At 30.8% G+C, this 20,457-nt stretch overlaps 1 protein-coding gene across 3 annotated transcripts in view; it reads right to left on the reverse strand.

Moving 5' to 3' along the window:
• Positions 1-475: 475 nt before the first annotated feature.
• Positions 476-20,457, reverse strand: part of GRIK2 (glutamate ionotropic receptor kainate type subunit 2) — an 827,779-nt gene continuing 807,797 nt past the window's right edge. For 2 of the 3 annotated variants that reach the window (XM_031964481.1, XM_031964483.1), the window contains 2 exons: positions 15,616-15,866; positions 476-1,307 (listed from right to left, as the gene is read on the reverse strand). In XM_031964481.1, the coding sequence (XP_031820341.1) occupies positions 1,143-1,307; positions 15,616-15,866 (416 nt within the window). In that variant the 3' untranslated portion in view covers positions 476-1,142. Of the gene's footprint in view, positions 1,308-14,645; positions 15,420-15,615; positions 15,867-20,457 lie in introns of those variants that run through there. The other variant, XM_031964482.1, reaches the window with a different exon arrangement.

A 20,457-nucleotide genomic window follows, 5' to 3' on the forward strand; every position in this document is an offset into this window, starting at 1 on the left:
AAATCTTGCATTTCCACAAATAAACCTGAACATTTTTTTTAAAAAAAAAAACTGCTCAAGAATTTTGTTCATTTTTAACACTGTGACTGTATTGATAAATGCAGTCCATGTAAAAGTTGTCCTGCTCACTTCTTGTAGGTGACTAACTCATTTCCACTATTGTTGAGAACTGCACAGGCTCCATTGAGTTCAATTTGCAGCAGGAACAAAGGTCTGGAAACCGCGAGATGCTAAAATGTGAGCCTTCAATAGTCCATGTGACCACCAAATCCCACCCTTATTTCCCCCTTTCCACAATTTAAAACAAAATCACTTTATTAGTGAAAGGTTACAAAATACAACTTTCTTAACTCAGGAAAACTAGGTCAACTGTTTGCTGGTTTTTTTTTTTTGTTTTTTTTTCATTTTACTTGGGAAGGGGTGTCTCACATTACATTCCTGGCTTGGTGAATTTAAGAAAATCATTATTGCCTTAGTTACCGACATTTTTATTTCAGTCAGTGACACAGACAGTCCACAAAGCAGACACAAGTCCACTTTATATTCCTCTTTTTATGAAATTCAGATTTGCTTTGTGTTACAATATTTTTCACATCCAATAAACACATATTGTCTATTCAGATGATTATTATACTGTGCAGTTGGGGGCCAGTAACCTCACCACCTCTATATCTGGAAGTTCAGAAGAACATATTGTTTCTTGTTACACTACAGTTTTTTTGCTGATTCCAAGTCTTTTTTGTTTGTTTGTTTAATGACTCCTTGAATGGCTGCCCCACTGGGCATAGATACTCCATCTCCTGGCCACAGCTGAACGTCCAAGGGAACCTGTAATCTCACTGGACTGCATTTGAAACCAACCACAACCTCACATATCACATTCATTCGGAAGAATGGTGGAACCCACGATAAACAGTGTAACCCCGCAGAACTTAGTTGATCCATGGTGCTTGTGAATCGAGTCTGACCATTGCAACTGCTTAGATCACAAGAGTCTTGAGTTCATAGACACAGCGGCATGAGGTAACTCATTTTATTTTGCACAGGTTGCATATTTCCACAGGAAACATTCTCGCTAAAGTTGTTTGGAAAAAAAAAAAAAAAGACGACAGTTTGTGCTTGGGCATTTGGGTCTCCCAGCTTTATGCCATGGTTTCTTTCCCTGGCAACCTTCTGTCGTTAAATGTGTGCATGTTGATAACTTCTTCTGTTTTCACAATAACAGGGGCCTGGGGTTTGTGTTTTAACCGGCGCTGACACTTCAGAGACATCCTCAGCTCTTCTACCATAGCACTACAGAAGGACCTCTATGGAAGAAAATTGGAAAAATCATTAGCAGTATAAACCTATGATGTCAAGAAATCATCCAAGAAATTTGTAAACCTGGAAACTGAGAAAGATTGTTTCATTTCAGCCTGACGCTGGTGTGGTTTGACAAAATAAGATGGTGTACTGAAAATTTCATCTTTTTCCTAAAATTGTTTGTTTTGTAGGCAAAAAAGACAAGGAAGCTAAGATCTTCACTTTCTATGCTGGCCATCCTGCATCCTCCTCCCCTCCAAAAAAAAAAAAAAAATCTAAGACAATGCTTTGAATAAAATAGGTGTTCAATAAATATTTGCTTGATGAAATTAAGACAATTGCCAATTTATGTATATAACATACAAAAGGACATATAGCATATGTATTATTTGGGCAGATGTTTTGTAAAAATAGTTTATGATTCACCAGAAGGTTTTTTTATTCCACTGCATTTTAAAAACTCATAAAACCAGAAAGTCTTCTATTATATTTAATTTCAAATAATAAACATTTGATTTCTTACAAATTGAGCTTAAAAAACTCTATAGTAATTTTTTTCTTACAAAAAAATGATAGAAGTGTGTTTCAACTAGCTTCCCTATACTTCTACCACTCAAAATACATAAATTAGGAGTATATATGAATGTGAGTGTGTGCATATTTCAAATATATACATATATGCATAGACATGTATGTGTATATATATGTATGGATATATTTGGATTATATGTAGCATATATATAACATGTATATGTATGTATATATAGATGCATTATATACATACATATGTATATGTATCTGTATGTATTTGTGTGTATGCATATATATGATAAATTGCTATTTATATATACATAAAAATGATACATAGCAAGTGAGATTTATTTTCAACATGAATAACAGAGTGTTTTGGTTTGGACATTCTCAAACCATTGGCATTAAGGAGAAAAAAAAGTTGATCATTTCCCAGTTTCTACTCTAGGTGTTGAAATCTAAAATTTATTATTTTCCTTTTTTTGCCTTCATTTTTAATGGATTAGACACTATATGTTAGTCTCACACACAAGACTGGAGTCTATGCCACAGAAACATTTTTAAAATGTCAAACAGAATCAAATACAACTCCCTTTCTCCTGATTGATCTTTAGAGCCATATTCTTATAGTAAGTCATATAATAGCACATTATTTTAAGTATATCATAATTCAAATTTCTGATAATTAGGATATTCAAATTCCATGATATCAAATATTTGAAGCTTTTGAATGTAAACAAAGTATTATGTGTGTGCATATATTCATACACATATGATTGTATGCCTTATTTTTTTACTTTGTCCAATTATTTAAAGGTTTCCTAGATCTTTGATGAAGATTAGAACATATTGTTTATAGTAAGGACAACTTACATGTGTGTTTTATACTTTTCAAAATATTTTTACATCTATTTCCTTATTTGATCTTTACAATAAACCCTTCAAATATTTCTGCTTTTATCATCATTTCCATGTGAGAGTTTACGATGAAGGATGTAAGACCCTGAGAGTTTCAGTAGCATGTTCAAAGTTATATAGAAAACTAGAATTAGAGCAGAAGCTAAATTATAGGCCTCCTGACTCAGCTTACTATTTTTAAACAAATTATGTTGTTTTCACTAAGATCTATATTATATGTATGGATTCCAATTTGTTTTACTTATATTATTATGGAGACAAAATTTATAATTACAAAGTGCTTTGCATGTATTATATCATTTGATCTTCACAAAAGCATTGTGAAGTAACCAATGTAAGTACTATTGTCTTTCTCTAGGCAACAAAACTGAGAATTAGAAAGGGTAAATTACTTGTCCACAGGGACATACCTAATAAGAGGTAGAATGGGGATTTGAACTCAAACCTTTTGAAACCATTTCTTTCCAGTGAACAAGTTTTTATGACTCATATCTCCCTACTTCAAATTATTTTACACATAATTTTTTTATTTATTCAGTTCAATAGAACTAATATGTATTAAGTATCTAGATGCATTGTTTGTTATACAAAATATAATTACACATAATCCCTGTCCTTAAAAAATTTATAATCCAATAACCATCTTGAGTCCTTTCTTTTTATAGGTTACTATTTCAAAATGTCATCCCTTTCCCCATTCCCATTCCTATCCAATTTTATTTATTTTTTTGCTTCCATTCTGTTCTATCCAGTTCAGTCTTCTTCCTCTCCTCTGTATATCTTTGTTCCCATTTACTTATGCTGTTCTCTTGCCTTCAACACCCTGTTTCCTTCCCTCTGTCAATTCCAAACATTTTTTACCTTCAAGACTCACTAAAAATTTATCTCTTTAGGAAACTTTCTACAATTCACTGGACTCCATGTTAATCACTTCTTTATATATTATGTTTTGTAACAAGTAAAAATGTAGAGTACATGAGCACACAAAATAAGAGCTGTTATTCATGTAGCACTCTAATCCTTAAAAAATGTTTGTTCTCTAATTGGGTCATGCATGTATGCTCCAATATCACTTCTTCTAAAGAGCAAAGACCACATCTTTCAGTTCTTTTCATCCCTTACAACTACTATACTACCATTCAGCTACATATCTACTATATGTGAAATGTGCTCAAACAACATTTGTTGTCCAAAAAATACTATAATCATTCAGAAATACTAAGTTTAATTTTCAGTAGGCAGATAGCTTTGGAAATTTAGTTCTTTAAGAAGGCCATGTTAGCTGGGTTGCTTGTTTCAAGAAATGCATAAAGAAAAGAGAAAAAAAGAGAAAAATCTAAAACTAGTTATGATTTATTTATTCTTAATTAAAAAAAAAGCAACAGAAAGGAATAATATATATTTTTTAGATTTATCTTTTTCTTAGGAATACATCCAATTAATAAAGACATTTTTGAGAAGGTTAATATTTATAATGAAAAAGAAGAAATAGGGTGACCTGCTTCCAAAAAGGGAAAAAGATAAGATTGTAAAGTTATTTGGCATTGCTGTTCTGTAAAATGACTTAACAGAATTAAATATGTTATAATAATATAAGATTAAGAGTTTAGAGGTCATGGCTTTCAGTTTATAGGCAAGGAAATGGAGAGCCAGAGAAGTTCCATCATTGGGGTCACCCAGACAAGAAGTAGCAGAGCTAGGATTTAAATCTAGGTCTTCTGACTTTAAATCTATTCTTCTTATCATCTACACCAAGCTATGGAAAAGTTAAAACATTTCCAAAATTTTGTAAATTGAAAAATCTTGTGTATGACTATTTGAATTGTGAATTACAATTTTAAAAAATTCCAAACTTCAATTCTGTGTCAAGTGTTACCCCTAAAATTCTATTTATTACATAGGTATCTCCTACAATATTGTTCTATCAAAAACACTATCAAAGATTATTTTTTACTTAGTTCTGATCTTAGTCTGCACTGAAATACCAGTCTAGGCAATTGATTATAATGAAGCAATTAGTCTCATTAATATATTTCAGATTTCCACAGTGAAACTACTCAGAATTCTTTTGCTGTGCTTTTAATCATTTTCAAGTGCTGTGAAGCAATGAGGTCTGTCATAATTATCATACATTTACTATGGATACAATGGACAGAAGTGCTACTTTTTCACTAAAGTTTACTTAAAGAAAAGTTTGTAGAAATGATGATTATTTTTAGAGCATCCAAACTGTAACTAATATAAATTTAGACAATTGTAAGTACACATTTCATTTTAATCCCAGAAGTATGTATATTTTCTTTTCAATTGTTTAAAATTATCTTTTAAATTTCATTAAATTATTTCACATCCTCTTCTAAGTGTTTTATTAATATCAAAATTGCATTGAGTATAGTCTTAGGCTTTGTCTGAGGGGGTCAAACAATCATGTTGTTGAATTGTTCACTTTCAACTTACCATCATTTTGTCTACAAAATATCAAGCATATTGAAAGACAACATGGTCTAACTATCCATGCTACAGCTTTACCCTCAGTTAAGGCTAGATTCAAAACCCTGACTGAAATATTCCCGCATTGTGACCATAAATTAGTCACTTACCCTTTCAGTGTCCCGGAAAGTTCTCTATGATTATTAATTCTAAATGACTTGCAGATCTGGTTTTGGAACAACATTTCCACATTGAGAGTTCTGTACATTTTTGGATCACAGGTCCAGACACAAACAAATAACAGATATTCAATTTGTATCTCCATTGACCAGACTTATCATAGAATTTAGAGGTAGAAGGGACTTTAGATGTCATCTACTCTAACATTCTCATCATAACGATTATAAAACTGAGATCCAAAGAGAAGCCATTTGCCTGCTGCTATATAGATTCAGTCTCACAGTTTCATAGAAAATAAGAAAAGCAGATTTGTATCTCAGGGTATAATGCCTTAAAAATGTTAGATTTATGTGGAGACTCAAATTATGTAAAATTTTGCCATGTAGGCAAAACTGTAAGTTGGAGGATGGTAGGCACACTATGTAACCAAACTGAATAATATCTATTTGGTTGAGATATTAATGTAGTTACCACACATTTTCTAAAATTACTCTGCAGAGAGACTATGTCAACAATGATTGTATTCTACACAACAATATTTAATCCTTAGAATTGTACAAAGTTGAACGTTTAAAGACTTTTTAGGGAACTTTTAGCTATAAGAAAGACATACACTCATTAAGAAGGTAGGTCAAAGATGACTTTTAAGAGAAATTTAGTATTTTATTGTAAGTAATATTTAGTATTTTATTCACTGAAGTTAAATTTAAAAATAATCTTTAAATTTTTATTTGAAATGTTTTAATCAAATTTACAAAAAAAAAAATATATATATATATATACCTCCTAGGAACTCTTGGAAATAGTATATTTATTTTCTTGTTTTTGTTTTTGCTTTTCTGTTGGAGGCAATTGGGGTTGTGACTTGCCCAGAGTCCCACAGCTATTATGTGTTTGAAGTTAAATTTGACTCAGGCCTTCCTGACTCCAGGGCTTGTGCTCTAGCCACTATACCATCCAACTGTTTTCCTAGCAATATTATTTTTTTTTAAGGAAGATTTCCATTGATTCCAGATAAAATCATAAGCTTAGTTTTTTCAAATTCCCTTATTGTCAAAAAGATAAGTGGTATGATTTCACAAATGGTAATGAGGATGTCTTTTTTGAATGTCAAAAAAAAAAATGACAGGTTTTAAACATTCACATAATAGGCTTCAGAAAAAAAGATTTAAGAGTAAAAGTATGTGGATCATTATTTAAAAGGCTCTTCTCTTATAAATCTAAAAATGGTTTGGCAGATTTTGCAAACATACTAGGTTTTATCCCTAAACTTATGAGATAATCTAAAACCAAGAGTTGTGATCTTTACATTATATACATTGTATATCTGTATATAAAATTCATTTGGGGTTGAAAAAATGTTCCATAAAAAAAGTAGTTGATATATTGTAACTGAAGAGTTAAAAGAGCATTTATGCATACATTTCCTTAAATAATTTGAGTTAGAACACTTTAAAAATATTATTTTTATTGACCTCTATAAAGGAATAATGTATTAGATGGAAGACCAGCTTTAGAGTCAAAAAGAGATAGATTTAATCTTATAGGAAAATTATTCAATTTCTTAGTGTCCCAGACACTTTGAAGTACAGACAAGTTATCAATCTGCACAAGTATAAGAATCTTCCACACTGGAAATTTCCATATAGATAAAATCATAAGTCTAAAACAATTATATACACACATACAGACATTTATAAACCCAAACACAATATTTACATATGTGTAATTTAGAGAAGTTCTCTATGATCTGATAGGATTAATTGCATTAAATTTTTAGATAATAAAAGCATTTCTAATTTTAATAAATGTAAATATTTGACAGCGTGATATGATAATATGAAGGATGAATAAATAGGAATGCCATATTAGAGAAATGGGTAAGGAAGATCATGTTCTACCTTAGTAATTCATATATCTGAAATGTGTTTTTCCCCGCCCTGAATCCAAATCAACCCTTAATAACAAATCACAAAAATAAAATATCTGATTTTTTTTCTTTCTAAATAGTAATTTTTGAATTATAGAGAGCAAGCAAATGTCACAGGATTGTGGATTTAGAGACAGAAGGGACTTGAAAAGTCACAAGTTTATTCCATTTTATTGTTGAGGAAAACAAGGTGCAGTGAAGTTCAAGCATTCAGTAACATACTTGTATGTCTCTAAGCTAAAATCTTAACTTGAATCTTTCTGACTTCCACTCCATTCCACATTATGGTGTCAGTGCAGTGAGGTCTATGTCATAGATTTAGAGTTTGAAGGAACCTTAGGAATACTTAGTTCAATATCTTCAAGATTATATAAATACATGGGAAATCAAAGATTTTCAATCTAAGTTTTGTGGTTCTAGGACATGCTCTACTAGAGCTGCCTCAAATGTTAGCCCTTCCCCTCTTTTTATGTTGTTACATGTCGAATTATTTATTAATAGTGTTTTATATTGCTATTGATTAAGAATATTTGAAGGCACTTAGCGTAGTTCCTGCCTGATACATAGTAGGTGCTTAGTAACGCTTGTTCCCATCCCCCTTCCCTAGTATTATATTTTATTCTTAAAAGCTTGAAAATATCTCTCCCTTTTCTTGGAAAAGTATTGTAAAGCTGATTGTAGATTAAATACCTATTTTTTGAGGAGTTAATTTGTTTTAATTTCCAGGTCATGTGTGATATCCTGAAGTCCTATTCAATTCTTTTTTTTTAAGAAGTAAAAACCATAATCTTCCTGCATCCTTTACAGATTTTGAATCAATAACCTATTATCTATTATGTCATTTTTTGCTCTGAAATTCTGAATAATATCCAGTAAGGATCTGCAAACTAATCATTATAGCCCTATAAGGAACGACAAATACCCAGAGAAATGTTACTTATTAGACTTTAAATCCATAAAGTTTTTTTAAAAAAAGATATAATTGGATATACCAAATTAAAATTGTTGAAGCCTTCAAAATGCAATTTAATTCAACAAGCATTTATATAATACCTATTAAGTGCCAGACAACAAAGACAAAATGAATGCTTGATAATGAATGTTATTTCATAATGCCAAGCATATAGTTGATGCTTAATAGATACTTGTATATTCCTTATATGCCTAAATCTATATATATTTAATAGTAACACTATTAGACTTAAATATGAGACATTCAAAATTTGACAGAAAATCTTTGGCCCACTTATTAAATTCACTGTTAGTACAGGATGAGGATAAACTAAGTGAAACATGTACTCTAGATATGATAGAAATAACCTACTAATAGAAAAGAAACTGAGGCTCAGAAAGATGAAGCTTAATATAACATAATGTAAGATCTAGAACCAAAATACAAGCCTTTTAACTTGTTTTCTTTCTGCAATACTCTTATTAAGTCAGGGGTGGAGGGGGCGGGGGGAAGTGATATTGTTTCTCCTCAGAGATAGAAGGGAATTTTAGGGACAATAAATTCCAGTTCCTTCATTTTACTGATAAGGAAACTGAAATGCAAAATGGTAAAATTACTCGCCAGTAGTAATACAAGTAGGAAGAGTCAGAATTGGGATCTGAACACAGATCCTTGTAAATGAAAGGATGGTCTTTAATTACACCTTCCACAAGATAACATCCATGATGATTTGCTTGGAAGCTAGCCTTTAAAAAATGACCTCTCCCTCTCCTTTTTGTCCCCCACCTCCTTTATGTTTAGTCAATTAGGCAGAGGAAACTGGTGAAAATGAGTAAATTAATTTTTCATCAAGTGGAACCCCATGAACTAGAAATTACAAGTTATTTTTTAGCCCTACAATTTTCATATTGATAAACAAATAAATGATGTTTAAAAACCCTTTGAAATCTTGTATATCACAAAATAGTGGTTCTATATAATCATGTAGAATTCTGCAAATAAAAAAGAGAAAACTGGAGCATCATTATCCATTTTCATATTTCCCTATTCAGGCTTACCAAAAAAAATCAATAAAAATGTCTGGTATGCTCCATCCCCATTGTAGTCAATATGGTTGTGAAACATATTATGAGAAAAAAACAAAACAAAACAAAACACTGTTAATCACCACCTTTTGGCCTGTAGGTGTGGTCTTGCAGATAAAATAAAAATCTAACATTCAAATAACTGAAGAATAATTTGGTTATAGATCATTCTGCCAAATAAATCTAATTTTATGAGGTAATAATTATAGTTAGCTTTAGATGAAAATTATTTATTTGTGGAAATGAAAGAGAATCACGGAGAATATTTGTTATTATATTTATGTAAGAATCATGTGAAAATAAGTAAGGAATTTTGTGGCAAATCTGATGTATAATCTATATGTCCCTTCCTCCCTCCCTCTCTCCTTCCCTCTCCTCTTCCTTCCCTCCCTCCCTTCCTTCCTTTCTCCTTCCCTTTCTCTCTCCTTTCTTCCCTCCCTCTCTCCCATTTTCAAATCTGAAGGGAAAATGCCATAATAGTTTGTTTTCTGTTTATATAAAATCCAAAAGAACCAATGTGTAAATCAGGGGTTCAAGTCCCATCCATTACTCATAGTGGCTGGGCTATCCAGACACATCAGTTTACTTGCCAGTGGTCCAAGCAATTCCATGAAACTATAAATTGCAAAGAATGAGAATGTGTAGAGGAAATTCTACATTATAAGATTTCTACTCCTAAGAAGTCATTGCTGCGTTGGAAGGAAGGAAAGAAAGAAAGAAGGGAGGGAGGGAGGAAAATATTTTAGGTTTTGCAAATGGTCATTAATTTTTGTAAATCACTGTTAAATATACAATCTCAAATGGCAGGGTTTTGATGATTTAAAAAATTCATAATCTAACTAAAATAAAATTACTTCAGAACTGCCTTGTAATTGTGAGAGGTAATATTTTGGCACAGTGTAAAAAAGCAATTTTTGAGAACGCATTTGAATATCACACTGTTCTCTCAAAGTTTCCTTCAAGTGCAAAAAAACCCAAACCAAAACAAAATAAAAACTCATGAAGCAACATGTACAGGGATCTATGAACAGCTAGTCAACTAGTTCACATAGAATGAAGGTAAAACAACCTTAGAAAAATGCTTCCTGACATACCACACCTGACCTAATATCTTTCCCAAACTGTATGTTATATCAGCACCACTGTGAAGTTTCTCATTATAAGCTCCCAGATAGCTGTGTTTCAGACCACATCATTTATTGTGCCTCTTACTTTGATTTACCATCACCTCCTACATTTTTTATTTAGCCATGGCCTGAAGAATATTCTCTTTTCACATTTTTTTTTTTGCAGCTTCTGGAAAAAATTTGAATTATCTCGATTTGGTTTAGGAAATAATATAGCTTGCAATGTCAATTGAAATAAGCTAAAATGAGATGTTCTGCAAAAAAATTTTAAAAAATTGCTGAATCAGTATCTTCATTTTTAAAATAATTTGAAAGGATTCAATAAAACTGTAGGTCAGAATACCCCATAAGAGTAAAAGGGTTCTAAAGTTAGTCTGAAGAGATGCTCTATTTATTTTATTTATCTAATGGGTCATTAAGTTTATTCGAAATTACTTTTTGTTTAAACGCCAAAGAACAGAGAATACCAACATTTCAAAGTGGGAACCTAATTTGTTTCCACTTTGAATTCCTATTATGTTTGACCTCTGTTTGTAAACCAAAACAGTTCAGATCAGAAGAGTGACTTTTCTCTGTAAAACAATTTTCAGTTACATGAATATGTAAAAAACAAACAGCAATAACGACAACAATAACAACTGTATTTAAGATTTCCTAAAGAGAAAGTAAACCATTGGAGTTCACATATGAAGACAAAGCACAGATCTATCTATTTCATAAGAATGGAAAGAAGAAATGTCTATGAATTAAATGATGTATCTCACTTGAATGGGAAGGTTTTTATTTTATTAATAACCAAATTATGTCTAAAGATATATCTATGCCTATATGCAACATATAAATAAAGGAAGCTATTTTTTATTTTGTTCAGATGTTTAAAAATGCCGGTATCTATAGTCAAATACATAAACACACACACACACACACACACACACACACACACCCCAAGATCCAACTGGCACTATAAATTAATGGACTATTTAATAGAAACAATTTTTAAAAGTGAAATAAATCATTTGAAAATTCTCATATTAGAGAAAAACTTTTTTCTTAAGTTTCACTGGATAAATATTAGCTCTTTCTGAAAATATGCAGTTCAATCAAAATTAAGATAACAAAATGAGAAGTAATTCAACAAATTAAAAGAATAAAATAAGTTAAATATGTGAAATGCTGTTGAAATGAACATCTGTTTCTCATATTTCCTCCAAGAATGACTTCTAAGAATCAATAAAATATAATAAAAATGAATTTTTACCAAATACAAACACTTGCTCATAGTTTCTATTACAAGCACTACAAAAATGTATAAGTTTTAAAAATTTTAAATGCAATAAAAATAACAAACATTTCAATTCACTAATCTTTAAATTAAAAAATCAAACAATTAAATGATTTATTATAATGTAATACACCATCTTGTGGTTACTTAGAAGGAATGCAGTTCACATTTCTGAAAATTTCAGTGTCCATACATATCATTCACATTTCAATCTTTTTAGCCTCACTGCATGGAATAAACACATTTGAAGTCTTAGAGCATACAACTTACACAACTGCAAAATATAAAAATAATATACTGTTTATTTCAACTACCATTTTACAGTAGGAGCATTAGGTTCACCTGATTTGTTTCCACTTTGAATTTATAAATAATATGCAATAATCATCAGAACAATGAAAAAAGTGTTAATTGTGAAACAGCTATAACAGTTCACAGTTTGAAACGAAACTGGGATGTGAAAATGCAGTATATTTTGAACACATATTGATTTCTGTCCCTCAAATTAAAAATATCATGACCTTGTTGTAGCTACAATTAAAGTTAAAATAATTATGTAGAAAGATTGTTAGATAAAAAATAAGTTTTCTGAAGGTCCAAGCTGCAGATTATACATCTCTTTTCATCCCAGTTGCCCTGTTTATTTTAGTCATTCAATAAATATGTCTTGTAATGAGCACATGTTTGTTGAATACTCTTGTACATTTTAGTTGTATACAGAATATAAGGAATATGATGTAATTTTAATAATGTAAATTAGCTTTTTGTTAATTCTGGTTTCATGCAGATTCTTTATGACTGAAGTCCAAGAGTATTTTTATAGTATGTCTTAATAAATCTAGTAAGTTGTAAACAAGTAGCCAAGTAAAATATAATAAAATATTAGTTTCTCAAAAAAACCAAAAATGAATGTCAAGAAACTAATGCATAATAATAAGTAATATGGTTGGCAATTCTTACATCAAGTTTGTTTTGTTTTGCTAGAACTTTTATTCATTCAGACAATCACACAAATAAGGCTGGCAAAAGATGGATTCACTGTTTCAAAGAATATTTTGTTTTGTTTTGTTTTACTTCAATTCCATAGCTACACTGCTCTTGGTGCCTCTTTCCATGCCTAGTACAGTATGTTACATTTGTTAACGGCTGTTATTGAATGAGCCAAACTTGTAGAATAATTTGTTTTGTTTTTTAAGTTCCTCTATTCCAAATGATACCCTGCATGTATGTAACGAGGTTTTTTTCCTCCCTTATGAAGGATTTTTGTATTTGTCCTTATGATAACTTTGAAAATTTCCTTCCTTCACTAATTCCTAAAGGAAGATCTGAGTATAAAGTGCAGCAGTTGTAGCTAGAGGCCAGTGTACCTTCCGCTAAGCTCTGCTGCATCTACTCAGGATGTCATAAAGAAATCTATTGAAAAAGTATGTGGAAGGTTTCACCCTTTCAGCCAGTTTCAGCTATGAACCTATCTCTTACAAAAACATGTCTATTTTATACAGGGGAAAAAAAACACTTCATTGAATATTTTTTAACAATAAACATTTTGAAATGTTTTCTGTTTTTATTTTCCTCCAAAATAATTAGGAACTTTTTTTTTTGCTAAGTTTAAATGTTCTTGTAAGAGAAAAGTTTTGTGTGATTGAACTATGGCAAATTTTATCAATGGTAAAAAAAAAAAATCATGCTTTTTTTTGGTATAACATAAAGGAGCAGATTATTTATAAATTAAACATCCTCTTGTTTTGAGTGTAGACTACAGTAAGTGAAATTAGAGTTATTCTTATTTTCAATTATTCTTATCTGAAAAATATCAGTCATCTTTCAAAGGTACTAGATCATCTTACATGGGATAGCAAGAAACTCTAAATATAAGAGTTTTTTGTTTTTCACCTAAGTTTTAATATCTGATTATTTGCTACATTTTTGTACATATAATGCGATTTATAATATAAATCTTTATCAGAAAAAATGATATTGTTTTGGAATTAAAGAATTACAGAAGTATTCAGGTTCTCAAAGTCATCTCATCAAACCCCTTACAGGAAATATGAATCCAACTTTTTGAAATGGTACTTATTTATGTTCTTAAGCATAAATGTTAGACATTAACAATCAGGGATGTCCTTATAATAAAACTAATTCTCTTTTAATTTCAAGATTACTAAAATTATTGAGGTAAAATGTTTCCACCTTGTGCACATAGTGCTTAACATTTTTAAAAGAGCATAAAATTGAATTTGAAACAAAACATAGTAAGGTAAAATCTATACTTAGATATCATGATTATAATTATATATTAATATAACTAGTTAATTAAATCAAAACTACAAAAATAATCAATTAGGTGAATGTTTCATTTTTCAATGGGATATTTTGGTTCATATATATATATATATATATATATACCCCCATACATATGCACATATGTATGTATGTATATGCTCATCAAATTAGATTTATTTTGAAACGAAAGATATTGAGTTATTTAGATCATTAAAATGAAGACATGGTAGCCCTCTATGAATGAATATAGGCCCAGGAACAATAAACAATTGTGATATTCATAAATTATTTAAAAGAAATGAAAATGCCTTTAGCAACAAAAAAAAAAAAAAAAAGAACAATCACTTGAAAGTTACAAAGGTTCCAAAAAGTTGGCAGAATTTAATCATCCTGCATTAATGAAAGGTAATATTCAGCTTTTACTTATCTACTTTATATTGGCCAATATAATTCCAGAAAGCTTTTCAAATATTAAAGGAACTTGTGACCTCATTCTAACTCAATATTTGATAGCTAAGCCTTTTAAAATCAATATTAAGCTTTATTTTACACAGTATCATTACCAAAAAGAAGGTACATATAAAGACACAAATTGGTATAAATCCTGAAGGGTTAAAATAGCTTTTTTTTTTTTAAGGTAGCAATGTTTGTTTCCTGAACAATTCTTTCTTTATAAAAAAGGTATCTTGCAATATCTGAAAAGGAACCAATTCTATATGTGGGAAAGATCCCAAGAATTACTACTTATTTTTATATGAAGAAATATAGCACCATAAATTGAGGGACAGACTGAGGTCACAAACTTTTCAAGGTTGCAAAGATAGTTGAAAAGATACATTTTTGTTCCATTGATTGAGGAAAGCTTAAGTAAAATATATTCAAAGTATTAAAGTTCAACAAATATTCATGTCAATGTTTTTTTCTTTAACTTTTACAGATATATATTAATGTATTGGTGCAACACTCTATATCGGTTGTCAGTTCTTCAAGGAAATAAAGAACCTAGAAATGATTATATTAGCAAAGCAGCACAAAGAAACATTTATGTTTCAGAAATCTATAAGTTACAGAAAATTAAATCATAATCATTAGTAGATTCACATCAATAATATTGATTTTATGTTTTAGAAATGCAACCAAGGCAATTTTTTCAAATGAAAATATGATCAAAATGTGATTTTTTTCCAGACATTTCTAAGTTTTCTGACTCTACATTGATAGACAGTTTTTATCTTAATACCAGAACGATTTGTAGAAGAGTAATTTGTTTCCCACATTACAGTTTCAAGTATCTTCCTCTTCCATTAAATTAACTGCAGTGAACTTCCAGCAGTAAAAAGCTTTCTTTTTTCAGGCTTGAATAAGAGGAGAAATAGTCACTTGTCCTGAAAGCTGGCTACAATTAAACATATTAAAAAGAAATTAAAAATTGCAAAAGGTGATGCTTCATATCCTTTGTTGTGAACCTTTGTCACATAGCTAATATCAGACAAGACTATGAGCAGCCACAGGACTAGGAAAATTTTTTGGCTGATCAAATCATTCTTAAAACCCACGACAGTGGGTATACATGGTAAAAGAACATTATTTACCTTTTCTAGTTGAGCATTTTTTTTGGATTTGTACAGGAACTCTCCAACTGCCACAAAGACTGAAAGCACCAAGCCAGCTGCTAAAACAATAAAGATGCCACCAATATTCTGAACTCCCAGAGCACTAGCTTCTTTACTCTCCTCCTCCGGGCAGCCATTACCACGCCACCATTTCTCTTTCATCATATGAAGTTTGCCTTCTTCTTGAAGTTGAAGAATTGCTATAGTGATCTTATCTCGATATGGAGAACCTACAACATAAAAGAAAATATGTCAAACAAATCCCCAAACAAGCAAAAATTACTTTAAACTATTTCTTATCCTTAAAATTTCATAAGGAAATCTTGGGAGATGCTTTTGTCCTTCTACACAGAAGACAATAACTCTGTTTCCCCAAATATAAAGTATCAGTTTTATTGGAACAAAATGGTTTTTAAAGGCAATGGAAATAGGTAATAAAACCATAAAAGAAAGAATGTGTAGAGATAATATTCCAAATTCTCTTAGCAATTTTATGGATATTATTTTTAAAAAGAAAGAAAAAATGTTCCTCTATAGCAATGCAGAGTGAGTTTTTAAAATGACAATTAAATGAAATTTCATAATCTTTTCTATGGGAGTGAGAAAGTAACTTTATTGTTATTTAACTCTATCCTCTTTGTTTTACAGAGAAGGAAACATATCTTCTGAGAGTTGAAGTGACTCGTCCAATTTCACAAACAGGTAGAACGTGACAAACCTAACTTTGAAGCTAGGTTCCTTGATTGAAAGTCAAGTACTCTCCACAATACAGTAGATAACTAAGAGTCAGTGAATAACAGAAGTAAGCCATTAAATGACTCTGCAAATTATCAATTTGGCCACCAAGTGAGTTCTTGGATGATGATGATGATTACATAGGCCAATGCCCACATCATGATAAGAAGGTGTAGATAAGAATCTCAGAGAGGCCTAAGACTTTATCTAGTCCAATCTATAATTAAACAAGAATGCTCTCTATAAAGTGACAGATAAATGATCATGGGGATTTAATTTGAAAATTTTCTAATAAGGAAAATGTCTATTTCTTGAGGCAGCAGCCTCTTGGATAGCTCTAATTGTTGGAGAATATTTTCTTATATCAAGTCCAAACCTACTTTTTTGTTTATTCATACATTGCTTCAAAATTTCCAAACCAAACCAAACAAAGAAGTCTAGTTCCATCTCCAGATAATCATTAAAACAACTTTCAAAAGTTATCTATCATGAACATAGGATATATATATATATATATATATATCCATATATATGTCTAAGTTTACCTACATATATATATATATATATATATATATGCATTCATATATGTTTGTATAAAACTTTAAACCACTATTCTAGGTACTTATATGTATATAAAACTTTAAAACATTGTTCTAGGTATTTATTATATATGGAAAGTACCTATAACATAAAAATATTAATTTGGGAGGAAGATATTGTTTTTCTCTTCTCACATTCATTGCTACATTTCTTGAAAATTAAGTTATTTATACTCCATATTCCCAATTCCTCACAACCTACTCTCATCTCCATTTCATTCAATTTGACTTGTGCTGTAATATGGGAGTCCCTCAAGGGGTTTTTGTTGAATTTATTCTTATTTCTCTCTAAAATCTCTCTCTAGTGAATCATTCACGCCTATGTTTATCACTACTTTATGCATATATCTTTCAGGTTGCCTCCTCTGGTACTGACCTCACTTCTAAGATAGGAATATACAGATCCCTGTTACAATCCAGAAATCCCATCAGCACCTCAAATTCAATATTTCCCAACTGAACTCATTATATTATGTTTCTCCTTAAAGTTTTTTTTTTTTTCAATGCCTTTTATGTTTTCACTATTTCCACTTAAAGTGTACTACCTACCCAACTTTCAATTTCTGTATTCTCATAATAGGGACTTATTTTTGACTACTTTTTTCTCTTTGGTTGTTATATTCAATTAGTGGCTGAATCTCACCAATTTCTTGTCTATGACTTTGTTAAATATGTGGTGGTGTTTTTTTCTCTATGGAACCATTTTAATCCTCTTAGTTTTTAACCCTTGTGACTACCCAGATGAACAATTAAAAATATCCTGATAAACCTTTTTTACTTTCCCCTTCCTAATGTGTTCCCTATACTGATATCAAACTATTCTTTTTTTTAAAACATATATCTTGTGGTATCATTCCTCTGCTCATAAATCTTCAATAGCTTTCTATTGTCTGCCACATAACATTCAGTTGTTTTTGCTTGGCGCACAAATCTTCTTCAATAGGCTAACACTCTCAGTGTTCAGACTTATCTCATGCTATACTATTCTAGATTTTCTGTTTCAAAAAAAGAAAATTATTGTTTGTTTGCTTGCTTTTTTCATTTTGATTTGATTGTTCTTGTGCTGCATGACGAATATGGAAATATGTTTAGAAGAATTGCACATGTTTAATATTAGATTGCTTGCTATCTTGGACAGGGGGAAGAAAGGGAGAGAGGGAGAAAAATATGGAAAATAAGGTTTTTAAAAGGTGAATTTTGAAAACTATCTTGTATGTATTTGGAAAAATAAAATACTATAAAAAATTATTTTGCTCACCCTTGAACATGCTCTGCATCTTCTAGCTTCTAGCTTGGTTACACTAATATTTATAACTAGAAAGTTATCCTTTCCTTACTTCTGATTTTTAAATCTTGTCCATGATATAAAATCCAACATAAATGTCACATCTTTTAGAAACCTCTTTTCTCTTACTTATGGGTAACAATCTATGGCCTTGAAAATTGACATTGCAACTGTATGGTATAAAATATTATATATTCATATTTAGTGGCATATATGTTTAATCTCCCCAGTTGATGGTAAAATTCATAAGGGCAGACATTTTCTTATTTAAATTTTATATCCTCAACAATATTTAACATAATTCTCTACACAAAATCAGGACTTAATACAAATATTTGTTGAATGAATGAATGAACAATTAATGCTCAATTCCATTATATGGAAAAAGCCTTGATTTTAACTGAAGAAATAAGTTCAAGTTCCAGAAGTCAACCAAAACTCTTTGGCAAAGAGGGAAGCTGTGGAAATTCAGCACATGAGTTTGTTGATTATGATTATAATTTTGATTCAAGGAAAAAATTTAATTCTTGTTTAAAAAAATCAGCTTTTTAAAATTACTAGATATTAAAAAGAAGCAATTGAATCATAGCAGAGTTTATCAATTATTACATATGAACCATTGAATGTTTTAAAATAATATATATTATTGAAGATTTCTTTGTGTGATGCTGGATAAGTCACTTATCCTTGTTTGCCTCAGTTTCCTAATCTGTAAAATGAGCTCAAAATGGAAATGGCAAACTATTTGAGTGTCTTTGCCTAGAAAATTTCAAATGAAATCATGGAGCCATAGACTACTGAAAATATCTGAACAACAACAAAAATCACAAACTTTTTTTTCATTCATATTTGTAGGAGCTTTCATGACCTTCAGAAAAGTAAGACCAATTGATTTTAAACTGTTTCTACCCCATGATGTCATTGCAGTGAACTGGCATATGATTGGGTTCTTACTAGGAATAGCATGCTTGTTTTTTTTTTTTTGGGGGGGGAGTTGTTTGCTTTTTTTGTTTTTTTCTTGAGGCAATTGGGGTTAAGTGACTTGCCCAGGGTCACCCAACTAGGAAGTGTTAAATGTCTGAGACCACATTTGTACTCAGGTCCTCCTGACTTCAGGGCTCGCACTCTATCCACTAAACCAACTAGCTGCCCCTTGTTTTTTATTTTTCATTTCATTTTTTTAAGAGTATCATTGAGACAGAGAGTGTGATGGAAAATAAACTCTATTTAAAATCTGAGCACCCAGATTCAGATCCAGGCTCTACCACACAATATTGGTATGACTTTGAACAAGTCATCTATCTATTCTGGGCTTCAGTTTACTTGGTATTAAAATGAAAAGGTCAGATTAAGTTGGCTTCTAAGGTCCCCTCTTGGTTCAAAATCTGTTTTCTTATCATTCTACAAATATTCAAAATGAGATGCTCTAACCTGTGTCATATGGTCATTAGAAACAAATAAATATTATGGAATATCACAAAAGTTTTCACACTGGCTGTCAAGAGGACTGAAGAAAGTAGAAATAAAGTTGCATATTTCCTGCCCCATGTGAGTCATCTATACTGCTTCAGGTATATTTCTCTCCCCCTATTTTCTCTACAAGATACTGCAAGCTAACAAGTATACTGAAGGCACATACAATTTTTTAAAAAATTGTACACATAAAACTGATGTAGAAAACTTGACAAATTTATTAATGGTACTGCTAAAAATCTTGCTCCTTTGTCCTAGCTGCAGTAAGACAAATTCATATGGGTGTGTTTTTTGAGCAAGAATACACAACTCTGCGTGAGGAACTCAGAAGAATCACAGGAGACCAGGAGCAGCTGGGCAAGGTTAGAGGCCTTGAGGCTAACTAGTTCTCCCCTTTCTGACTCCCCAGCCAAAATGCTTCTTAAATTTAATCCTTTGTCTGGTCTGAAAAGGGCAAATAATATTCTTCTTAGAAAAGTCTATGCTGCCAGCAGCAAATGCTGTTTCATCGGAGTAAAGAGGGATTTATTGTAAATTGGTGAAATGAAGAATTAGTGGGTAAAATAAACCTTTGAAAATTGTTTTCTTAAAGTGTATGTGTTTCTGTGTATGTGTGTGTGTGTGTTTATAAAAAGAGAAAACAAACACAGAGAGAGAAATATAGAGACAGACAGACACAGAGGGAGAGAACTCACATATTTTCATTTGTTTGTTTAAGGAAGAAATATG

Source organism: Sarcophilus harrisii, chromosome 4 (genome assembly GCF_902635505.1).
Source record: "Sarcophilus harrisii chromosome 4, mSarHar1.11, whole genome shotgun sequence".
Classification (NCBI taxonomy): Eukaryota; Metazoa; Chordata; class Mammalia; order Dasyuromorphia; family Dasyuridae; genus Sarcophilus; species Sarcophilus harrisii.